General features: G+C 35.5%; 2 protein-coding genes across 14 annotated transcripts in view; both read left to right on the top strand.

The window, feature by feature from the left end:
• LOC134856956 (gamma-aminobutyric acid receptor subunit rho-2-like) overlaps positions 1–22,325 on the top strand; it is a 35,925-nt gene extending 13,600 nt beyond the window's left edge. For all 12 annotated transcript variants that reach the window (XM_063873264.1, XM_063873266.1, XM_063873265.1 and 9 more), the window contains one exon: positions 21,780–22,325. In XM_063873264.1, the coding sequence (XP_063729334.1) occupies positions 21,780–22,170 (391 nt within the window). In that variant the 3' untranslated portion in view covers positions 22,171–22,325. The remainder of the gene's footprint in view (positions 1–21,779) is intronic.
• The window catches only part of LOC134856990 (sugar transporter SWEET1-like), a 468,950-nt gene that overhangs the window by 248,150 nt on the left and 195,143 nt on the right, over positions 1–25,657 (top strand). The window lies entirely within an intron of this gene.

The following is a 25,657-nucleotide window of genomic DNA, read 5'->3' as shown; positions in this document are numbered from 1 at the left end:
CCTTCCGAGTTCCCAATTGATTTTTAATTGAGGTGGGATTAAAATGTCAAATCAGCTCCAGTTCAGTAGATACGCTCATTTTAGTTAATAGACAAATGAAATGATTTTAAAATTGACCCATGCTAGTACTTTTCAAGCTAGGGCATTTTTAAATAATTCAGAATGAAAAAAAAATCAATTGTTTTAAAAAAATTTTTGAGCTGCCATTTCAGTTGCGTGGTTGATTCTTCTGTTGTTTTTACAAACTATACACGGCTCCCTGAAGAAACCGAAAAAGATCTCGATATGTTTCTTATGCATAAGATGTCTGCAGTGCCTTCAATTTTTTGTTTTGCTTAGATTTGTTTATATTTCTTGTGTTTTGTGTTTGTTTTTGACAATACAACTGGCGATGTCTTTAAAACCTATAGTTAATAACTTCCAGAATTTTTATAACATCTTGAAGTCTAAAAAAGTTTTAAGGATAGATTGTGCTGAAGATTAAAAAAATTTTTTAACCTTCAGCAAAATCTATCCTTAAAACTTTTTTAGACTTCAAGATGTTATAAAAATTCTGGAAGTTATCAACTCTAGGTTTTAAAGACATCACCAGTTGTATTGTTAAAAACAAACACAAAATGGATGTTTTCCCTTTAATAAGTTGTTACAACCAATCGAAACAAAACTCTATCCACACATTGGTGTATACTTGTCCAGCTTCTCTTTCAGGGGCGGATCTAGGATTTTCTCGAGGGGGGGGGGCGGATTTTCAAAAAATTTTCCAAAATTTTGACGACCTTTTTTTTTTTTTTAGGTCGACCAAATTGATTTTTCGAGCTCTCCCAAAGCACTGTTTTGGCCCTACTTTGGCTAAATTTTCTGCGCCGCAGGCAAATTTTTGAAAAAACAGTCAAAAAAGCCGTTTTTGGGCAATTTTTGAAAAATTTTGACAAAAAAATCGCGTTTTTTTGGCGCGCGCTCCCCCTCAAAATTAGTATATATTGGCGCCAAAGGCGCGTTTAGAAAAATTTTAGGGTCGGTCGGCCAAAAATGGATTTCTGAAAAAGTATCAAAGGGGGGACCCTTTGGGTCGGCAGGGGGTCGAATCCCTGAGGGGAGGGGCGTCCGCCCCCCCCCCCCGCCCCCCCCCTAAATCCGCCCCTGTTCTCTTTGTTTTTGCGCAAGATAGTCCGCGTTCTCACAAAAAAGAGCTGGATACGAAATCTTAATTCTTTGTATTTTTGTGACCAATTCCAAATACACCGGATGCACCTTCATGATCTTCATGATAAATGAATTGTTTGTTTGATACTGTTTTCAACATCAATGATCCGCCGTCTCTCAATTTGCTCGAAGGGTTCATTCAGTGACAGTCAACAGAAAGTCTGCCATCGGTGCGCGATGACGTCTTCAAATTGATGACGTCTTCAAATTGATGACGTCTTCAAATTGATGACGTCTTCAAATTGATGACGTCTTCAAATTGATGACGTCTTCAAATTGATGACGTCTTCAAAATGAAATAAATTATTTGTCGACCCAGAAAAAAGAATGTCGTTAGTTCTTACTAAACAATAAACTATTCAATTATTTTTTTTTTGAAATGGTGCTTTTTTGTATTATTATTTAACAAAAATCAAAAACTTTTTCATTTCATTAACATCTTTTAATCAATATGTCTTGATTGGTCAATGAATATGGAGAACCCACTTTCGTATAAGCACCTCTTCATCTATTGCAGTATTGCAATAAGAGCGATTTTAGATTATTTTTTAGGCTTTTCACAATCTTGACTGTCTAATCATTGACAATTTAAATCGAAACATGTAATTAAAGCGTGTATCTTTGACTTTTGCAATTACCGCAGTAAAAAATCTGATTTTTCACCCGCACAAATGCTTGAGAACTTTTCGGTTTACCAATAAGGTTGCCTTAATCACACGTATTTGCCAGAATGAGGTACCCTCTGAAGAGACACAAAGCCATCAATAGAGCTGTCTCTTCTCAAATTAATCCCGTCTCAAAAGTGATCAAAATCCCTTTTCTTTCATTTCCCTCCAAGCTTCAATTTGAATTTTAATTGAGGCGAGACTAAAATGTCAACTAAGCTCCATTTTGATGGAGAGTTTGAGTTCAATCAAACAGCATTTATTTAGGCACTGAAACAATTTCTTCGATAAAAATGCATTGCAACTCTTACATGAAGAAGGCTATTTCGCAAAGGCTATTTTTTCACAAACTAACCATCATTTTAACACAAAATTTAATTTCTGTGGGAGTAAAAGTGAATCATCACTAAAGCCATTTGACGTTGAAATCGACTTGTACTTTCAGAGCGATTGGGATTTTTGGGTCCCGTTAGGATGGGGTTTAAAGGGTCAACGTATCACTTTATTTTGCTTGATTTGCAGCCTTGTTTTATCATAATAGCTCTTGAACCCAACATTTTGCCATCAGGCGCATGGGGACGGAAATGAAAGAAACTTGTTGCGGGGATAGCAGAAAGGAAAAAGTGGCAATTTACTAATGGTGTTTAGGATGCATGGGCCTACGCGCACTTTGAGGAGAATAAGTGCACTTTATTAATCGTCGTCATAACACTAAAAATTGGTTTTCTGTGAACGGTCATAATTGATTAATTCCAGCGAAGGATCAAAATTGTTCAAGTCGCACAGAACTGAAAGATTACAATCTGATCTTTCTCGGTTATCCTGCTGAAAATGGATTGCGTGACCAACAGTGCATTAAACTGCTTTTTCAAATAATCATTCGCTCCATTTCTCATTTTGTGTGATCAACAATGCTCGAAAAGACTATAAAGAACCAACTTAAATTACAGAAAAAAACTCTCAAATTGAGTTTTCTCGTCTCATTATATCAAATGAAATTCAAACTTATGCAAGACTACCCGTATCCAGGCAAAAACTGCGAGGCCAAACTGTGCTTTTTGTGAATTGTAAGCGGATTCCGCAACCGCCACAAATCAGATTTGTCCCGGAATCCATAAAATTACTGTATGACTCAAAATTGCTCCAAAAACAGGCAACTTTGCGGAATCCGCAACAAAATGTGTGGAATCCGGAACAAGTTTGTGGAATCCATGAACAAATAATAATATATGTGTTAAGTAAATTGTGAGCGGAATCCGCAAACTGTAAGCGGAATCCGCATAAGTTTGCGGAATCCACACACATTTGCAGAATCCGCTTACATTTGCGGAATTCGGAACAATTACCTATATTTGCTCGTTGCGGAATCCGCAACAAAATCAATAAGCCGACAAAAATTACCTAACAGGTATTTGTACGCGGAATCCACTGAAATTCTGTTAGTAGAATCCACTTACATTTTGGAACAAGTTCTCTCTGGAATCCAGGAACATACAGACACAAAATTGTGTGCCTATCTATTGCACAGTTTGGCCTCATAATGAAACCCTGAGTGTTGCGACTGCCCTCAACTTCTTGGAAACACTTTTTGAAATTATCAATTGAAAAAAAAAATTGCGATAACACTTCCAAAAAAATGGAAACAAAACGATTTTCATTTTTTTTTGTTTTTTGAAAATTTCTCACCACTTGCTATGCCAAGTAGGAGAACGTTCTCAGCAAAAAAAATAGCAAAAATACCTTGTCTCGAAATAACAATAACGAAAAAATAACAATAAGTACTTTGTATCAATTCAATTTGGAACAATCTATGAGCAGAATAAATAACCGCTTAAGCGTTAATGACACGAATTATTTTGCGCGCTACTTGTTCCAAGATTTCAAAGTCAACAATTCTCAAACCCCATTAACATCATTAAAATGAAAACTGATTACGGAAAAAAGTTCAGGCACATGGGACGGAAACGAAAAAAACTTGTTGCGGGGATAGCTGAAGGGAAAAAATGGCATTTTACTATTGGTGTTCTGGATGCATGAGCCTAAGCGCACTTTTTGAGGAGAATAAGTGCACTTTATTAATCGTCGTCATAACACTAAAAATTGGTTTTATGTGAACGGTCATAATTGATTAATCCCAGTGAAGGGATCAAAATTGTTCAAGTCGCTCAGAACTGAAAGATTACAATCTGATCTTTCTCGATTATCCTGCTGAAAATGGATTGCGTGACCATAAGTGTATTAAAACTGCTTTTTGCAATAACCATTCGCCCATTTCTCATTTTTTGGGACCAACAATGCTCGATTAGACTATTAAAAAAAACAAATTTAAGTTAAAATTTAAAAAAAACACTCGGATATTGAATTTTCTCGTCTCATTATTTCTGAGCCAAATGAAATTCAAACTTATACAAGACTACCCGAATCCGGGCAAAGATTACAAGGCCAAATTTTACTTTTTGTGAATAAAATTTGTCCCGAAATCCATAAATTTGCTTTTTTTCTTTGAATTTCTTTGCTGTTCTGGATTCCACGGACAATTAGCTAAAACATTGTATTGCTCCAAAAATAGGCAATTTTGCGGAATCCGCAACAAAATTTGTGGAATACGGAACAAATCTGTGGAATCCATGAACAGATAATAATATATGTGTTTGGTAAACTTAAGCTGTCGCGGAGTCCGCAACTGTAGGTGGAATCCGCAAATTGTAAATGGAATCCGCAAACTGTAAATTGCGGAATCTACTGACACTTGCTGAGTTCGCTTACCTTTTCGGAATCCAGAACAATTACCTATATTTGCTCGATGCGGAGTCCGCAACAAAATCATTTGGCCGACAAATTTTACCTTACAGGTATTTGTACGCGGATTTCAATGAAATTCTGTCATTGGAATCCACTTACATTTTAGAACATGTTATAACACTTGTTTCTGGAATCCAAGAACATATAGACACAAAATAAGCGCCTATCCAGTGCACAGTCTGGCCTCGTACTGAAACCTTGAATGTTCCGACTTCCTTCAACTTCTTCAAAACATTTTTTGAAAATCTCAATTGAAAAAAAATGATAAAATTTGAAAACAAAATGATTTTTGATTTTTTTTTGAAATTCTCTCACCTTTTGCTATGCCAAGAAAACAAACGTTCTCAGCAAAAAAAAAACAATAAATACTTTGTCTCAATATAACAATAACTAAAAAAATAACAATAAATACATTGTCTCAATTCTTTTTGGAACAACCTATGAGCAGAATAAATACCGCCTTATGCGTTAATGGCACGAATTAGTTTGCACACTAGCTGTTTCAAGGTTTCAAAGTCGACAATTTTCAAACCCCGATAGCATTATTAAAATGAAAACTGATTACGGAAAAAAGTTCAGGCACATGGGACGGAAACGAAAAAAACTTGTTGCGGGGATAGCTGAAGGGAAAAAATGGCATTTTACTATTGGTGTTCTGGATGCATGAGCCTAAGCGCACTTTTTGAGGAGAATAAGTGCACTTTATTAATCGTCGTCATAACACTAAAAGTTGGTTTTATGTGAACGGTCATAATTGATTAATCCCAGTGAAGGGATCAAAATTGTTCAAGTCGCTCAGAACTGAAAGATTACAATCTGATCTTTCTCGATTATCCTGCTGAAAATGGATTGCGTGACCATAAGTGTATTAAAACTGCTTTTTGCAATAACCATTCGCCCATTTCTCATTTTGTGGGACCAACAATGCTCGATTAGACTATTAAAAAAAATCAAATTTAAGTTAAAATTTAAAAAAAACACTCGGATATTGAATTTTCTCGTCTCATTATTTCTGAGTCAAATGAAATTCAAACTTATACAAGACTACCCGAATCCGGGCAAAGATTACAAGGCCAAATTTTACTTTTTGTGAATAAAATTTGTCCCGAAATCCATAAATTTGCTTTTTTTCTTTGAATTTCTTTGCTGTTCTGGATTTCACGGACAATTAGCTAAAACATTGTATTGCTCCAAAAATAGGCAATTTTGCGGAATCCGCAACAAAATTTGTGGAATACGGAACAAATCTGTGGAATCCATGAACAGATAATAATATATGTGTTTGGTAAACTTAAGCTGTCGCGGAGTCCGCAACTGTAGGTGGAATCCGCAAATTGTAAACGGAATCCGCAAACTGTAAATTGCGGAATCTACTGACACTTGCGGAGTTCGCTTACTTTTTCGGAATCCAGAACAATTACCTATATTTGCTCGATGCGGAGTCCGCAACAAAATCTTTTGGCCGACAAATTTTACCTTACAGGTATTTGTACGCGGATTTCAATGAAATTCTGTCATTGGAAACCACTTACATTTTAGAACATGTTATAACACTTGTTTCTGGAATCCAAGAACATATAGACACAAAATAAGCGCCTATCCAGTGCACAGTCTGGCCTCGTACTGAAACCTTGAATGTTCCGACTTCCTTCAACTTCTTCAAAACATTTTTTGAAAATCTCAATTGAAAAAAAATGATAAATACTTTGTCTCAATATAACAATAACTAAAAAAATAACAATAAATACATTGTCTCAATTCTTTTTGGAACAACCTATGAGCAGAATAAATACCGCCTTATGCGTTAATGGCACGAATTAGTTTGCACACTAGCTTTTTCAAGGTTTCAAAGTCGACTATTTTCAAACCCCGATAGCAATATTAAAATGAAAACTGATTACGGAAAAAAGTTCAGGCACATGGGACGGAAACAAAAAAAACTTGTTGCGGGGATAGCTGAAGGGAAAAAATGGCATTTTACTATTGGTGTTCTGGATACATGAGCCTAAGCGCACTTTTTGAGGAGAATAAGTGCACTTTATTAATCGTCGTCATAACACTAAAAATTGGTTTTATGTGAACGGTCATAATTGATTAATCCCAGTGAAGGGATCAAAATTTTTCAAGTCGCTCAGAACTGAAAGATTACAATCTGATCTTTCTCGATTATCCTGCTGAAAATGGATTGCGTGACCATAAGTGTATTAAAACTGCTTTTTGCAATAACCATTCGCCCATTTCTCATTTTGTGGGACCAACAATGCTCGATTAGACTATTAAAAAAAAACAAATTTAAGTTAAAATTTAAAAAAAACAATCGGATATTGAATTTTCTCGTCTCATTATTTCTGAGCCAAATGAAATTCAAACTTATACAAGACTACCCGAATCCGGGCAAAGATTACAAGGCCAAATTTTACTTTTTGTGAATAAAATTTGTACCGAAATCCATAAATTTGCTTTTTTTCTTTGAATTTCTTTGCTGTTCTGGATTCCACGGACAATTAGCTAAAACATTGTATTGCTCCAAAAATAGGCAATTTTGCGGAATCCGCAACAAAATTTGTGGAATACGGAACAAATCTGTGGAATCCATGAACAGATAATAATATATGTGTTTGGTAAACTTAAGCTGTCGCGGAGTCCGCAACTGTAGGTGGAATCCGCAAATTGTAAATGGAATCCGCAAACTGTAAATTGCGGAATCTACTGACACTTGCGGAGTTCGCTTACCTTTTCGGAATCCAGAACAATTACCTATATTTGCTCGATGCGGAGTCCGCAACAAAATCATTTGGCCGACAAATTTTACCTTACAGGTATTTGTACGCGGATTTCAATGAAATTCTGTCATTGGAATCCACTTACATTTTAGAACATGTTATAACACTTGTTTCTGGAATCCAAGAACATATAGACACAAAATAAGCGCCTATCCAGTGCACAGTCTGGCCTCGTACTGAAACCTTGAATGTTCCGACTTCCTTCAACTTCTTCAAAACATTTTTTGAAAATCTCAATTGAAAAAAAATGATAAATACTTTGTCTCAATATAACAATAACTAAAAAAATAACAATAATTACATTGTCTCAATTCTTTTTGGAACAACCTATGAGCAGAATAAATACCGCCTTATGCGTTAATGGCACGAATTAGTTTGCACACTAGCTGTTTCAAGGTTTCAAAGTCGACAATTTTCAAACCCCCATTGCATTATTAAAATGAAAACTGATTACGGAAAAAAGTTCAGGCACATGGGACGGAAACGAAAAAAACTTGTTGCGGGGATAGCTGAAGGGAAAAAATGGCATTTTACTATTGGTGTTCTAGATGCATGAGCCTAAGCGCACTTTTTGAGGAGAATAAGTGCACTTTATTAATCGTCGTCATAACACTAAAAATTGGTTTTATGTGAACGGTCATAATTGATTAATCCCAGTGAAGGGATCAAAATTGTTCAAGTCGCTCAGAAATGAAAGATTACAATCTGATCTTTCTCGATTATCCTGCTGAAAATGGATTGCGTGACCATAAGTGTATTAAAACTGCTTTTTGCAATAACCATTCGCCCATTTCTCATTTTGTGGGACCAACAATGCTCGATTAGACTATTAAAAAAAACAAATTTAAGTTAAAATTTAAAAAAAAACACTCGGATATTGAATTTTCTTGTCTCATTATTTCTGAGTCAAATGAAATTCAAACTTATACAAGACTACCCGAATCCGGGCAAAGATTACAAGGCCAAGTTTTACTTTTTGTGAATAAAATTTGTCTCGAAATCCATAAATTTGCTTTTTTTCTTTGAATTTCTTTGCTGTTCTGGATTCCACGGACAATTAGCTAAAACATTGTATTGCTCCAAAAATAGGCAATTTTGCGGAATCCGCAACAAAATTTGTGGAATACGGAACAAATCTGTGGAATCCATGAACAGATAATAATATATATGTTTGGTAAACTTAAGCTGTCGCGGAGTCCGCAACTGTAGGTGGAATCCGCAAACTGTAAACAGAATCCGCAAACTGTAAATTGCGGAATCTACTGACACTTGCGGAGTTCGCTTACCTTTTCGGAATCCAGAACAATTACCTATATTTGCTCGATGCGGAGTCCGCAACAAAATCATTTGGCCGACAAATTTTACCTTACAGGTATTTGTACGCGGATTTCAATGAAATTCTGTCATTGGAATCCACTTACGTTTTAGAACATGTTATAACACTTGTTTCTGGAATCCAAGAACATATAGACACAAAATAAGCGCCTATCCAGTGCACAGTCTGGCCTCGTACTGAAACCTTGAATGTTCCGACTTCCTTCAACTTCTTCAAAACATTTTTTGAAAATCTCAATTGAAAAAAAAATGATAAATACTTTGTCTCAATATAACAATAACTAAAAAAATAACAATAAATACATTGTCTCAATTCTTTTTGGAACAACCTATGAGCAGAATAAATACCGCCTTATGCGTTAATGGCACGAATTAGTTTGCACACTAGCTTTTTCAAGGTTTCAAAGTCGACTATTTTCAAACCCCGATAGCAATATTAAAATGAAAACTGATTACGGAAAAAAGTTCAGGCACATGGGACGGAAACAAAAAAAACTTGTTGCGGGGATAGCTGAAGGGAAAAAATGGCATTTTACTATTGGTGTTCTGGATACATGAGCCTAAGCGCACTTTTTGAGGAGAATAAGTGCACTTTATTAATCGTCGTCATAACACTAAAAATTGGTTTTATGTGAACGGTCATAATTGATTAATCCCAGTGAAGGGATCAAAATTGTTCAAGTCGCTCAGAACTGAAAGATTACAATCTGATCTTTCTCGATTATCCTGCTGAAAATGGATTGCGTGACCATAAGTGTATTAAAACTGCTTTTTGCAATAACCATTCGCCCATTTCTCATTTTGTGGGACCAACAATGCTCGATTAGACTTTTAAAAAAAAAACAAATTTAAGTTAAAATTTAAAAAAACACTCGGATATTGAATTTTCTCGTCTCATTATTTCTGAGTCAAATGAAATTCAAACTTATACAAGACTACCCGAATCCGGGCAAAGATTACAAGGCCAAATTTTACTTTTTGTGAATAAAATTTGTCCCGAAATCCATAAATTTGCTTTTTTTCTTTGAATTTCTTTGCTGTTCTGGATTCCACGGACAATTAGCTAAAACATTGTATTGCTCCAAAAATAGGCAATTTTGCGGAATCCGCAACAAAATTTGGGGAATACGGAACAAATCTGTGGAATCCATGAACAGATAATAATATATGTGTTTGGTAAACTTAAGCTGTCGCGGAGTCCGCAACTGTAGGTGGAATCCGCAAATTGTAAACGGAATCCGCAAACTGTAAATTGCGGAATCTACTGACACTTGCGGAGTTCGCTTACCTTTTCGGAATCCCGAACAATTACCTATATTTGCTCGATGCGGAGTCCGCAACAAAATCATTTGACCGACAAATTTTACCTTACAGGTATTTGTACGCGGATTTCAATGAAATTCTGTCATTGGAATCCACTTACATTTTAGAACATGTTATAACACTTGTTTCTGGAATCCAAGAACATATAGACACAAAATAAGCGCCTATCCAGTGCACAGTCTGGCCTCGTACTGAAACCTTGAATGTTCCGACTTCCTTCAACTTCTTCAAAACATTTTTTGAAAATCTCAATTGAAAAAAAATGATAAATACTTTGTCTCAATATAACAATAACTAAAAAAATAACAATAAATACATTGTCTCAATTCTTTTTGGAACAACCTATGAGCAGTATAAATAGCGCCTTATGCGTTAATGGCACGAATTAGTTTGCACACTAGCTGTTTCAAGGTTTCAAAGTCGACAATTTTCAAACCCCGATAGCATTATTAAAATGAAAACTGATTACGGAAAAAAGTTCAGGCACATGGGACGGAAACGAAAAAAACTTGTTGCAGGGATAGCTGAAGGGAAAAAATGGCATTTTACTATTGGTGTTCTGGATGCATGAGCCTAAGCGCACTTTTTGAGGAGAATAAGTGCACTTTATTAATCGTCGTCATAACACTAAAAATTGGTTTTATGTGAACGGTCATAATTGATTAATCCCAGTGAAGGGATCAAAATTGTTCAAGTCGCTCAGAACTGAAAGATTACAATCTGATCTTTCTCGATTATCCTGCTGAAAATGGATTGCGTGACCATAAGTGTATTAAAACTGCTTTTTGCAATAACCATTCGCCCATTTCTCATTTTGTGGGACCAACAATGCTCGATTAGACTATTAAAAAAAAAACAAATATAAGTTAAAATTTAAAAAAAAAACTCGGATATTGAATTTTTTCGTCTCATTATTTCTGAGTCAAATGAAATTCAAACTTATACAAGACTACCCGAATCCGGGCAAAGATAACAAGGCCAAATTTTACTTTTTGTGAATAAAATTTGTCCCGAAATCCATAAATTTGCTTTTTTTCTTTGAATTTCTTTGCTGTTCTGGATTCCACGGACAATTAGCTAAAACATTGTATTGCTCCAAAAATAGGCAATTTTGCGGAATCCGCAACAAAATTTGTGGAATACGGAACAAATCTGTGGAATCCATGAACAGAATAATATATGTGTTTGGTAAACTTAAGCTGTCGCGGAGTCCGCAACTGTAGGTGGAATCCGCAAATTGTAAATGGAATCCGCAAACTGTAAATTGCGGAATCTACTGACACTTGCGGAGTTCGCTTACCTTTTCGGAATCCAGAACAATTACCTATATTTGCTCGATGCGGAGTCCGCAACAAAATCATTTGGCCGACAAATTTTACCTTACAGGTATTTGTACGCGGATTTCAATGAAATTCTGTCATTGGAATCCACTTACATTTTAGAACATGTTATAACACTTGTTTCTGGAATCCAAGAACATATAGACACAAAATAAGCGCCTATCCAGTGCACAGTCTGGCCTCGTACTTAAACCTTGAATGTTCCGACTTCCTTCAACTTCTTCAAAACATTTTTGAAAATCTCAATTGAAAAAAAAATGATAAAATTTGAAAACAAAATGATTTTTGATTTTTTTGAAATTCTCTCACCACTTGCTATGCCAAGAAAACAAACGTTCTCAGCAAAAAAAAACAATAAATACTTTGTCTCAATATAACAATAACTAAAAAAAATAACAATAAATACATTGTCTCAATTTTTTTTGGAACAACCTATGAGCAGAATAAATACCGCCTTATGCGTTAATGGCACGAATTAGTTTGCACACTAGCTGTTTCAAGGTTTCAAAGTCGACAATTTCCAAACCCCGATAGCATTATTAAAATGAAAACTGATTACGGAAAAAAGTTCAGGCACATGGGACGGAAACGAAAAAAAACTTGTTGCGGAAAAAAAAGTGCATTTTACTATTGGTGTTCTGAATGCATGAGCCTAAGCGCACTTTGAGGAGAATAAGTGCACTTTATTAATTGTCGTCACAACACTTAAAATTTCAGAACTTAAAGATTGCAATGTGATGTTTTTCGGTTATCCTGCTGAAAATGGATTGCGTGACCATAAGAGTATTAAAACTGCTTTTTGCAATAACCATTTGCCCAATTCTCATTTTGTGAAAAAAAAGCTGTCTGCAGCGCTGAAATTTTGGTCAAAGTAGTGTTTTTAGAATGATTTAGGAAAGTTCTGAAATTCAATTTTGTCGACCTAAAAAATATTTGACATTTTTTAGGAAAAAAATTTGAACTTCCACCCCTTCTTCCCCCCTCGAAAAAATTCTAGACCCACCCTTGATCAAAGCTTTTGAAAACAAAATAAGTTCCAGCTCAAAGTCAGTTTTTTGTTCAAATTATGTAGAAATTTGTGTTCAAAAATTGCTAGATAAAAAACCTCATTTGGTATGGAGAAAAAACTACACCCGAAGCACAATTATTCCTTCGCTTTCTTCGATAGTCGGAATAAACATTTTGAAGCAACTGTTTTTGAGAAAAAAAAGTTTTCTTGAGAAACTAAACTGATCTATGAAAATTTGTGTGAAGAAAGATGTCTATTGCAACTCTCATCTGTTCATGTTTTATCTGTTCATCTAGAAGCCCGGGGCATGTCACAAAATTCATTTCCTGCAATTTATTTTAAAAAAAATGTAGTTATAGCTGAAATTCAAATGCGTTTCCTGGCTTTTCTCAAACAATGAACAAAAAATTGCCTTCAATTTGGTATAATATTTAAACTAAAATTTTAAGTGTGAGGATTGTACAAGATTTTGTACAAAAATTTGCGTCAAATTTTGTGCACTAAATGGTCCTAAGCACTAAATCAAACTTTTTCAGTTTTCAAAAACTGAACGACGTCTGCCGTGCAAAACCAACAAACGAATGAATGAACCATGCAGAACCAACAACAATCGAAAATTAAAATTCATTTTTCTCTAATTGGGTTAAAATTGAACCAAAAAGTGAGAAATCGAAATTTTCTCAGAGTTTCATCGGATTTAAATTGTTGCAACTTTTTCCAAAATGTTAACCCAAAAATAGGTAATTTCAAATTTTTCTTAATTAATTAAGAATTATGCTGAAACTATGAAGTTAATTGCTGATCAAAATAAGCTTCTACACAGCCCAACAACAACAAAATTCTAGAAGAACACAACTTTAAAAGTCAAAACGTTTGAATTTTATTTCGAGGCAAAGATTTTGATTTTTATTTAAATTAAGTGACCTTTTTTGGCTATTAGCCAAAAATAAGGACTTTTATACAGATTTTTGGAAGCTGTACCCTCCTAAGTTTTTTTTGGGCCGTGTAAGAAGCTTCTTTTGATAAAAAATGTTTCATCAATTAACTGGTAGTTTCAGCATAATTTTGGTTGATTACAAAAATTAAAATAACAATTTTTGGGGTAAAATTCTGGTTGAGAATTTTGGCGCAAAAGTTTCACCATAAAAAATTTGGTGAAATTCTAAGCCACCTCCATTAATTTCATTTTTGTCTAATCTTAACAAAATTTGAGAACGAGCGTTTGAATTTTCAAATTTTGTTCGGTTTTGTTCGGGTAATTTATATCAGCACTGTATTTCAAATAGCTTAAATCAACACTCAGAGTTGAAAATAATTTAGTTTTACCCAACTTGGATCATTATGTTGAATAAATTTATAAAAAAAAATAGCAAGAACTGATATAACCACATTCAAAAATGTTGTCACCTTCTTTTATCTATTTGGCAATCAGATTCAGCCAGAGTTTTTCCGACCCTGTGCGACCGTCGCGACTCAAGTTTCGACTTAGTGCGACTCAAACACCTCTGTGCGAATGCGAAATTTTGGTTGCTCGATACTTTTTAAGCGACCATATTCGGTCGCAATTTAAGTCGCGCACTTCGACTCGGGTAACTGCAGTTGAGGATGTAGAAAGTTTGATTTTGGACAGCCTAGCGGTGATGGGGATTTTAGTTAGCATATATCGTGGGTGGTCGATTCAATGTGGTCGACCTACAAAAAATTCGACCAATTTTAGAGAGAAAAAAATTTGAACTTCCACACATTCCTCCCCCCTCGAAAAAATTCCAGATCCGCCCCTGATCAAAGCGTTAGAAAATAAAATAAGTTTAAGCCCAAAATCAATATTTTGTTCACATGGTGTAGAAATTTGTGTTGAAAAATTGCTAGTTAAAAAACCTATATTGGTATGGAGAAAAAAACTACAGCCGAAGCACAATTATTCCTTCACTTTTTTCGATAGTGGAAATATTCTTTTTGAAGCAACTGTTTTTGAGAAAAAAACAATACTTTTCTTGAGAAACGAAACTGATCTATGAAATTTTGTGTGAAGAAAGATGTCTATTGAAACTCTCATCTGTTCATGTTTTATCTGTTCATCTAGAAGCCCGAGGCATGTCACAAAATTCATTTCCTGCAATTTATTTTTTTTAAAATGTAGTTTTTGTTGAAATTCAAATAATTTTCCTGGCTTTTCTCAAACAATGAACAAAAAATTGCCATCAAATTGGTATAATAAATAAACTAAAATATTATGTGTGAGAATTGTTGAAGTTTTTGAACAAAAGTTTGCGTTAAATTTTGTGCACTAAATGGTCCTAAGCACTACATCAAACTATTTCAGTTTTCAAAACTCAAAGATGACTACCGTGCAGTGCTGTATTAAATTAACCGTGCAGAACCAACAACAATCGAAAATTCAAGGGCTTTTTTCTCAAATTGGGTTAAAATTAGACCAAAAGTGAAGACATTGAAATTTGCTCAGATTTTCATCGGGTTTAAATTGCTGCAACTTTTTCCAAAATGCTAACACAAAAATGGTAATTTCAAAATTTTCTTAATTAATTAAGAATTACGCTGAAAATATGAAGTTTATTGCTGATCAAAATAAGCTTCCTACACAGCCCAACAAACTTCCTGAAGAACACAACTTTAAAAATTAAAACGTTTGAATTTTGTTTCAAAGCAAAGATTTTGATTTTTATTTAGTTAAAGTGACCTTTTTTGGCTATCAACCAAAACTAAATGCTTTTATACAGATTTTTGGATGCTGTACCCTCCTAGATTTTTTTTGGGCCGTGTAAGAAGCTTCTTTTGATAAAAATGTTTCATCAATTAACTGGTAGTTTCAGCATAATTCTTTGTTGATTACAAAAATTAAAATGACCCATTTTAGGGGGCAAATTTCTGGTTGAAAATTTCGGCGCAAAAAATTGTACCATATAAAATCTGGTGAAATTCTAAGCCACCTTCATTAATTTATTTTTTGTCTAATCTTAACCAAAATTGAGAAAAAGCGTTTGAATTTTCAAATTTTGTTAGGTTTTGTCCGTGTAATTCAAATCAGCACTGTATTTCGAATAGCTTAAGTCAACACTCAGAGTTGAAATTCTTTTAGTTTTACTAACCTTGGATCATAATGTCGAATTAATTTATAAACAAATAGCAAGAAATGATATAACCACATTCAAAAAAGGTTGTCAACCTTCTTTTATCTACTTGGCAATCAGATTCAGCCATACTTTTCGCGACCCTGCGCGACCATCGCGACTCAAATCGCGACTTTGCGCGACTCAAACACCTCTGCGCAACTGCGAAATTTTGGTCGCTCAATACTTTTTGAGCGACCATATTCGGTCGTAATTTAAGTCGCGCACTTCGACTCGGGTAACTGCAGTTGAAGATGTAGAAATATTTATCTTGGGCAGCCTAGTGGTGATGGGGATATTCTTTTGCATACATATTGGGTAGTGTCTGATTGTCAAGTAGATCCGTGGGTTTTCCTGGATACGCTTGTGGTACTTCTATTTTTAACGCTTAAACCTCTTACGATTTTTTATCATAAACCGCAAATGAGGCCTGTATCTTTAATTTATTTCAAATACCAGTTGAAGGATCTGAATTTTTACCTGCGCTGCTACTTGGAAATATTTTAGATTTCAGAAGTAGACTGAATTAATCGCAGATAATTTTCTGGGATAACATGCCGCGAAGGCATACAAAACGGTTATTAGAGCAGTGTCCCAAATCGATTTAATCCCGTCTCAAAACTGACCATAGGTGCTTTCATTTCCCGTCCCAGTTTCCAATATTGTTCCGTGAAAAATCCATTTTGATTTTAAATGAGACAAGACTGAAATACCAACTGAATTTTTCAAATCAAATTGTGTTAACTGAGCTGAAGTGAAATTTTTCAAGCTCATACATATATTTCTCGAAAACAATTGCATACTTGCAATATGTGATAAGAAATAATTGCAATATGTGATAGAAAATGTCCCTAACAATTGTCTGTCTATTTTCTCAAAAGGTGATGAATTTTTTCAAGACCGATCGTTTGTAGAATTGGTGATTCTACTGTATTTCATGCTATAGTAACCTGAACGCAAGATTGATTCGTCATTAAGCTAAGTAGTTGAGCAAACAAAGGGTAGAGTTCAAAATAACTCAATCTTCGAAGATATTTTCCCTCCTATGCCAGAAAACAAAATTTGACAAAATCGGCAAACCCCCCCCCCCCCCCAGAATCGGAACTAAGAAAGCTAATGTTATGAAATTCAGAGGAGCGATACTAGAGATGATTTGATCGGGGCATACAAAAATCGGGACCCCTCAGACCCTCTGGGGGCAAGTGATAACGGTCCCCGGAAGTGTAAACAGCCCTATCAGAACTCGGAAACTAGCGGCGGTTTTGGGCTCAAATTTTAGTATGATGTAGGCCTAGTTAAGGGAAGCCTAAGTTTAGAATCCCAGACTCCTAAGACTCCCACTTCCGAATTTATGCCTTAAGTAAACAAACCCACCCCTAACTTCCGGAAGTCGTTTCTCGGCCTCCAATGAGCGCAGGGAGCTGAAAATTGGAGGGATGATAGGTAGTGGCAAGATACATTGGAACTAAATCCAGCGGTTGGATCGGAAGCAATTAGCCCTTGAAAAAACACCCCTAGACCGGAAATAGACAGCTTAAGCAAAATGATGAACGGTGGCATAATGATTTTATTGCGGCAATGGGCATAAGGTAGGAACACCGAAAAAGACGCCTTGTGAGTGAAAACCCTCCGGCGACTCCTTCCGGTGTTAATAGCACTTTTGCGAAAAAATTATAATGCACCTTAGAAATGGTATGACTTGTGAAGTATTAATGGGATATGGATAAAACTTGGTAGTAAGGATCCCCATGGGATTCTGAACTCAAACATGGACGGTTGACCCCGGTTGACCCCCTGAGTGACCTTAAGTTGACTTTTGGTCGTCTTGACCCCAAAAATGCATAGAAAACCCCAAAATTAACACCAGTAAGTGGCGTATTCCCCAGCCCAACTCCTGGAAATGAGAATGGGTCACCTTGCTAAAAGTTGGGAGAAAAACTTATATATTGGGAACTAGAGCAGAAGCTGATAGAGATATAGCTTTTACAATGCAACCTTGGAGTAGTAGAGTTAATTCAAAGTGGAGTTGGTAAAAATTGGGTTCAGTATAGCTTGGTGAGTGATCTAGTAACAGCAATTCAACGAGACTAAAGAAAAGTAGTCCCAGAGCAATCTGATGGTAATAGGACGGTAGCATGAGAATTAAGTCTCCTAAATAGTACGAACGAACGGGATAATTGAAATAAAGACCTGGGAGGGTCACTGAGTAAATATAGCATGGTTTGGAGGTTGAGTTGAACCCGAGAGCTGAAGTTCGCTGAGTTTGAGAATTAGTTGATTAGAATCGTATGACATTTGTTTTCTCTTCAAATGTGACACCTACCGCATACCGGGTATCTAATAAGCGTGAAAAGATTGATAAAAAAACCGAAGTTGGCACATGGCAGAGTTGACAGCGGAACGGAAATAGTCTTAAACATGTGCGGATGGGTGATTTAGGCGGATGTCAGGACTGATAGGGAATGGCGTGACTTGACTAAAACTAAAGTATAAAGAAAGATAAGGAATTGGAGGGTAACGGAGAGCCTGCAAGAGAAGAGAACAGGGGTTGGCTACTATTAGGAGTAGTTGATTCTCAGTCAGAGTAGAAAATAATAATTGCTAGTGAGCGAGTTGCGCTGGAACCCGAGTTTAGTACCGGAATGAACTAGTAGTGTGAGCGAGCTAATTGGTTTCGTGCCGGGCTGAACACTTTGTGCGAGCGAGTTGCGCTTCAACCCGAATTTAGTACCGGGTTGAATTAATTGTGTGAGCGAGTTGCGCTGCTGGAGTAGGCGAGTTTAGAGTTGCGTCAAGCGAAAACTGACACGCGAGATAACGAAGCGATTGAACGGAACGAAACGCGGTCTTCGTTCTAGAAGTAGCTAAATAGAAATTAACTCATTAAGGGCACTGTAAATTGCTTTTACTTTCTGTGCGATTGAGAATATACGTATTTTGCCCACGATTTGCTGAACTAGCTGAAAGCGCAAGAGGAGAGCCGAAAAGAGCCTAAATTAAGGGGGGAAGTTGTGTAATCCTTTGATCGGCCGATTTAGTCTGACCACCAACATAACCCTTTCGGGATTGTGGATAATGTCGTGTCTTAGTGTCTCCCACTATTACACGGTATAAAAGGGAGAAACTCTGCGGCCGTTAAGTAGAGTGAAAGCATGCTTAGAGGAGACGACTCCCCGGAAAAAATCTACATCGTTCACAAAAAAAACTATAGCATTTTTTCAATTATTCTGCCCTTTTCTATAGCACATCACTGCTAAATTGACGGTTTCATAGGTGAAAAAATATTTTCAATGCAAATCGGCGTATTTAACTGCAGCCACTTATATTTGAGCTTTTTTAATATGCCGCTTATGTCCCAAATCAATTCAATCGGTCAATGAATTAGCCGAGTATTGATTAGGGTCTCTGAATATCACACAAAATTTTACCCTCTGTTGACAAGCTCGACACTTTTTTTGGCCGCCTGATTTAATGCTGCTGTTTGAACTATAAACAATTAATCATCAAATCAGTTGCTTAAAGCAAACAACCAATCAGAACTCAAGATAAAAAATTTAGGACTTATGCTAGACTGATTTTTATTTTAGGTCCCATAAACTAAGGGACACGCAGAAACCCACCCATTCATGCTTTTAGAACAGCCTTCACCTCAAGGTTTCCTATGAAAATATCTCATCAGAATTATCTACAATTTGTGATCATTTATCATTGGTGAAACATCTGAAAATTGGATAATATTGTATACAGGCCAGTTACCCAGTATTAATTTACAATTTTTTTTTGCAATTTATGCTTGTAAAAATTACTTTGTTATGGTTTATTAGTATATGTCTGCAGGCAAATATTCCTTTAGAAAAGCTGAATCGATACAAAATATTTCGAAAAAACTGTAACAAGTGGCTGAAACATTTAGCTGGTAATTTCCGCGGCGATACATCCGGAAGTAGCAAAAAAAGTTTGAGAAACACTAATGTGAATCCATTATATAATTGACTTATGCGAAGATATTTGGCAGATTTATACCGTGACTCCCAAAAACCATAAGCTTTGAAAAAAAATGGAAAAACTGACGGATACAGCATAAGAAAACGTTGAAAAACCAATTTGTACGCCATCTAATGATGTTATAATTGGTTTGTTTTGATTCTGGGCAGCTATTGCCATTTGGCGAGCGGTGTAGATCTCTGGAATGCAAACCAGAGACAAGTCTTTAAACATCTTAAAAGTTTGTCGACACAATCAAAGGAAATGACACAAAAACAAAGAAAGGTAAAAAGTGGCCTTGATAGTGAATATGCTCCCAATCCACAAAAAAGTATACTTTAGCTTCGTAGAGCAGTTTTTTTTTTCAAGATAGCTATATTGGTTCCTCTGATATTTTTCAGCAACGTTTCACGCCTCACGAAAGCGGTTTGAATTTTTTCTAGGCAATCAGAATGTTTGATCCTGCACAACGAGCAGCTCTGTTCCAACATATAACGAGTGACAAAGTAGTTATACATGCTCTTGAGATCAAAAAAATTGCGAGAATGGCAAGATTAAGTTCACTGCTTTTTTGTTCCCAAAAATGAAGAAGGTCGTGAGTTCGAATCCCACTTCGTTCATGGTTGGAGAGGTCCCAGTGTCAATCCCCTCTTCAAAGTGGGATCAACTACCCTAAAATGGATGACATCTCCCGTCCACCACTGTTGGTCCTGTATTGAGAAGCACCGGGGAGGTTTTTTGGAAGTTTTGGAAGAAAAAAATGGAAGTTTTTTTAGTGTTGTAATAAACTGGAAACTGATTGGCCCAAATTTTCAAAGTCATGTTTTATGAAGTCTCTCATCAAGCGCAGATGTGGAGCGAAGTTTCAGAGGGAGACGTCAAATTTAAACTACTTTTCAAAGATTTAGCATTTCTGAGTCAATTTATGTAATTGTTTATTCTGTTATGTCATCATTCTATTATGGTAGATGAAATCATTCAAAGGGGGAAAAAGCATATTGGTTATAATATGGCACAAAATAACCATTGTGCTGCGTTGCAATATAGACCAAATGAATTTGCTCTATATTGCAACGCAAGTTAGTGGTTATTTTGAGCCAGGTTATAACCAAAAGGGTCTGGTTATAATCAAACACTGACCTAAATGGAGGCAAAGTAATTGCAGCATCACAACCTGAACACCCAACATCGCCACGCCACATAAGCAGAAATCGCTCAATCGTTTGATGAATTTATCAGATCAATGTGTCGCTGTCTTCTGCTTGATTTATCATTAAATTCAAATCGAATTTCACCCTCTTTTGCTGTCGATTTCCCCAGTTCAGAGCACCGTTTTACCAGGAACGGAAACGAGTTTGAAATTAACTTTTGGGTAATCCAAAGGGAAAAAGAGAAATTCTACAGATGGCGATGGTGATAATGATTGAGATGCTTAAAGGAGACATGTTTAAATTACCACGGGTAAAAGACTGAAAATTTGTTTTCTGTTTCGAGACAAACTTGACTAACCCTATGTTGGTAAAAATTGGGGATCAAGTTTTTAAACAGAAACAATGAAACTCCCCCCCCCCCCCCCCCCCCTAATAGACCAAGTTAAGATCCTCCACCCCAGCGCTTAAATTAAGTTAAATTTGCAAATTTGCTAAGCGCTGCATGTAAAATGCTCGATTCTGATTTCTGATTGGCTGAAAATTCACAACTTAGAACCAAGTTAACATCCTCCCCCCTAAACTTGTTTAGGGGGGAGGATGTTAACTTGGTCCAAAATTGATTGGCAAATATGAAGCTCTACCTGCGTATTCGCTTTTCAGGTTTACTTCCTGTCAACCAGTTAGCTGCTAAATGGATCATATCTACAAATTTCAAAAAAGCAGTCATTTTTTGAATTTGATGTTCAAAAATTTCTATCTGGTTTTGTTGATCGATGAATTTAAGTTAAAATTGATTGAATTGATCGAAGAAAAAGCTTCTCAAAATGAAGAGATGCATCTCAGTTTTTATAGTTAGTGTCAAATTGCTGGCATTACACTTTTGGTCAACGAATCTGAACAAAATTGATTAACCATAGACAGCTGTTTTTACATCCGAATTCAATTTTTCTCCACGTAACAACCGTGTAAAAAGATTAATTAGCCTTAAAAACAGCCTGGTTCTTTGACCAATAAAGATGCTCAAAATTGGCTTTAACAGGATTTGATTTGCTTCAGAGCGTCAGTCGGGGTGATGACAGTTCTTTCCATGCTCACTATCTGCAGAGGTCAAACGGACACGACTAACATGGCAGTGAGTCGGGAACCGAGACTGCTCGACGTCTACATCTGGGCCAGCTTCAGCTTCGTCATCGCCGCCATGATCGAGTTCGCCCTGTCCGACTTCTTCCGAGATCCCAACTTCGGCGCCCCCGGAATATCCCCCCTCCACATCCCCAGATACAAGAGGACTAATCTGAAGATAGACAGATGTGCCCAAATAGGGTTCCCACTCTCTTTTTTACTCTTCAATGTGGTCTACTGGGGCTACGTGTTTTGGCACACGCAGAAGTTCGCGTCTCTAGCCAATAATTGGGAGGGTGATACAATGAAAGCAACTGACCTTTGAACTTTGACCCTTATCTATGATATAATCTGAATAATGTACTCTGCTAAAATTTTGCAGTTAGTTAGCTCTGTTTTTATCACTTTTGTGCAATTTTGATTCAAAATTAGGCAAATTTTTGTAGAATTTGTATTTTATTTTAGGTAAAATGACTTTCTTTGATAATTAATAAAGTTTCATTTTATAAATATTCGTGGTGCAAAACCAAGCTGCTTGTTACAATAAAAATTCTGATTAAATCAAATGCTCTAAAAATTTGTCACAAAATTTCAGAAATTACTCCAAATACTATGGATTTATGGATTTGGGTTATTCCTTCTTTCGGAGAAGCTGATTTGAATTTTTATGCTTTGAGTGATTTTTATTTCAAACCGTCTGAAAGATATGGATGCCTTGAGCTCAAAGTTAAAAAATAATATTCAACTGTAATCATTTTTGGAAAAATATGGGGGTTTGAAAATTAATCATTTGATTGAACTGGGGTAATTAACCAGCGATTTGCGTTTTCATAACACGCGTTAGAACGCAATTTTTTTTCCGATTTTTCTTCCTTTTTTCAAAATTTTTTCATCGACTTTTCAATTTTATACAAATGCTTGATGGTCGGATACTATGTATAATTTGATGTATAAAATTATAGATAGTCGGATACTATGCTGATTTTTATGTTTGATTTTTATTTCGCTGGGAGTTTTGATAATTAAATTCTACTTTCGACACAAGAAGCCATTGAATTCTCTTGTGACCTTTACGTTAGCTGTTCGATAGTGGAGTTTGTTTTCCTTTCAGCAACGAAAATTAACTAATTTAAAAAGAAATCAAAAACCAATCCGCGAAAAAGTATATTTTTGAGCCTAAGCAAATTCGAGAATTTTCCTTAAAAAACACAAAAAAATATCGCAATCCAAGATGCGGAACTTTGTTAATCAACTGATTATAATGCAAACATAAAGACTCGAAATTGAAAAAAAATGATCGCGCGTTAATTTTTCTAATATGAATTGTTGATTTCAAAGTAGTCCCGAACTCAAACCCAAATAGCACAGTCTAAAACATTTCATCCCACTAAAGCGTAAGCGGCTAATTGAACTATTCCAAATAAACCGTGGCAAGCCATTGGCTCTCATTATCACTTTACATCTTACATTCTCTTACATTCTTCTGTTTTTTACATAGCGTTGGTCCCAATAAGAATTAAAAAATATCAAAAATATTTAAAAAAATTGAGCTTTTTGAGCAAAAGATTTTGATTGAAATAAGATTTATGAGTTTTTTGCGATTTAAATCTAGTGTAAGAAAGTTTTCAGACTTCAACTACCCTTCATGCAGATTTCAGTTTTTTTTTTCAAATATATTACTTCTAATTGGCAGACTAATTTGAGCAATTGGCCTTCTTCAACTCAAAAAGAACCAAGACTGTTGTACCAGGTGGACGCTCTAAATTGTCTCGGATTGCTCTTAATGTATATGAAAATTTTTAGTCGAAAAAATGTTTTAAAATGGGCAAAAAAATGAAAAGACTTGGATTTTTTTGAATTTTTGTTTTTCAATTGAAAAAAAAAGACAAATCTTTTGCGCTATTTTAAGTGCAAAATAGTATAATTATAAGTGCAAAATATGTCTTGACTCATTGGTCTGATTTTCGAAGAAAGTCAGGAAAAAACAAGCTCTTTTTTATTCAGGCTAACTTCAAAAAACTCATTGCTCCTTGGGGGGTTCAATCTCTTCTTCTATATGTGCTCAGACTGGTGTGCCTATGACTATAGTGTTCTTCTGCAAGTATGTCGTAACTATTTGTCTGTATTGTCTACTTGGTAATTATTCCGCAATACAAAATCGTTCCAAATTGATTGAGGCAATAAGTTAATTGGTCTTATTATTTCCATACACAACTCAAAGTTTAACACTTTAAGTTTGATATAAACAGCCTAAAGTTCATAAGATTGTGAGTTTTATTTTACCAAAAAATGTTGGAGATAAATTAAAGGGCAATAATAAAATCAGTGTTTTGCCCAGTTACGGGTTTTCTTTTTTCAAAAAGGAGCAATTAATTTTGACACTAACATTTTAATAGGTGATCAAGGCAAGATTAATTTCATTTCGCCATAATTTAACCATAAATTATCACACGTGAAACATCTTTTTAATATTGAGCCCTGGCATCAATGTCTTTTAGATAGAATATTAAAATTTCCTTAAAAGCTAGCTATTTAAAAACACTTGAAACTGTATGGCAAAAAAGCCAACCCGAGCGCAAGCTATCAGGCGCTTCCTCCGAACTTCAAAATGACTTGAAATTTGTTCGTGGTTAGATAATGCCGCTAAAAACAGAGTGATATTTTTCATTAACGTTGAATTAATCAAAAGTGAACGGTTTTTTTGCCATTATCCACCCTCCCCGCTAAGTAACCAAAAGAGCCCCACAATAAGATTTTACTAGTATGCGGGCTATACTTTTCTGGTGGGACTATCAATTTTTACGAGTTTGACATTCAGTTTTCCAAGCCATCACAATTTTTTCAATCGAAATAAACTACCATTAAATTTGAATACAAATTCTAAACTACTTTTCATTTAGTGCATATTCAGTTCATGAAAAAATCTATCTGGAAAATAAGGACTAAATTTTATCTCAACAATTTGCAGAATACCAAACAGCTAAAATGTGAACAATTTATTTCAGTTAGGTCAACAAATTTATTCACTCAATCTATATACCGCCAAGACTCCCCTGCCTCCCTCACAAGTGTTAATTTGAATCTTTGAGCTAGAAATATACTTCCTGCATTTTTTTTTTTCAGTTTCATTTTTAACCTAAGTCAGACCACGAACAGTAACAAGCATTCAAAATGAAAAAAGATCCTGCCGAGACACCAACCTCAACATTTGGCTATAAAAGCAACCGCCTAGCCTCCAGTCCACTTCCCTCCTGGGAAGTAACTTCGAAGCTATTGGGTTTCAATAAAAAAAAGAAAGATCAACAATTTCTTACAAAAGATGTTTCCGGGAAAACGGCTAGTTCCTTATTCCAAGAAACTTGATCTGTCCGTAGTAATAACTCCCTTGTTGGAAATTCTATTTATGACATTTTCATAGTAAGGGAAGAATTTGATTTTCTGACTGAAAGAAAACAAGTCATTTTCATAAAAAACTCCGCAAAGCAATGCAAAGTTTTTTTTAAAAAAGTTTTTTTCACAGATACTTAACGAAATTTTTAAAAGTAGCATTTTTCATGAAGATTTATTGAGGAGATTTTTTTTTTTGCTTAAAAGAGTTTTCATAGTGATACAAGTCGATGCATCAATACTGTTGTTCAGCCGATGCACAAAATGAAGACTACTGACTACTATTCGCTCAATGAGCAGAATGGTCTTGAAGCAGAAGGGTCTGAGAACGGAACATTAGAATTATGCTTGCTGAAGGAACTTCAGGGTGTTTGAAAACCAATGAGACTTTTGAAAAGGCTGTCATTTTCGACTGAAATGACGCA

Source organism: Symsagittifera roscoffensis, chromosome 1, assembly GCF_963678635.1.
Source record: "Symsagittifera roscoffensis chromosome 1, txSymRosc1.1, whole genome shotgun sequence".
Lineage (NCBI taxonomy): Eukaryota > Metazoa > Xenacoelomorpha > Acoela > Convolutidae > Symsagittifera > Symsagittifera roscoffensis.
This window is presented reverse-complemented; position numbering and strand designations above follow the sequence as displayed.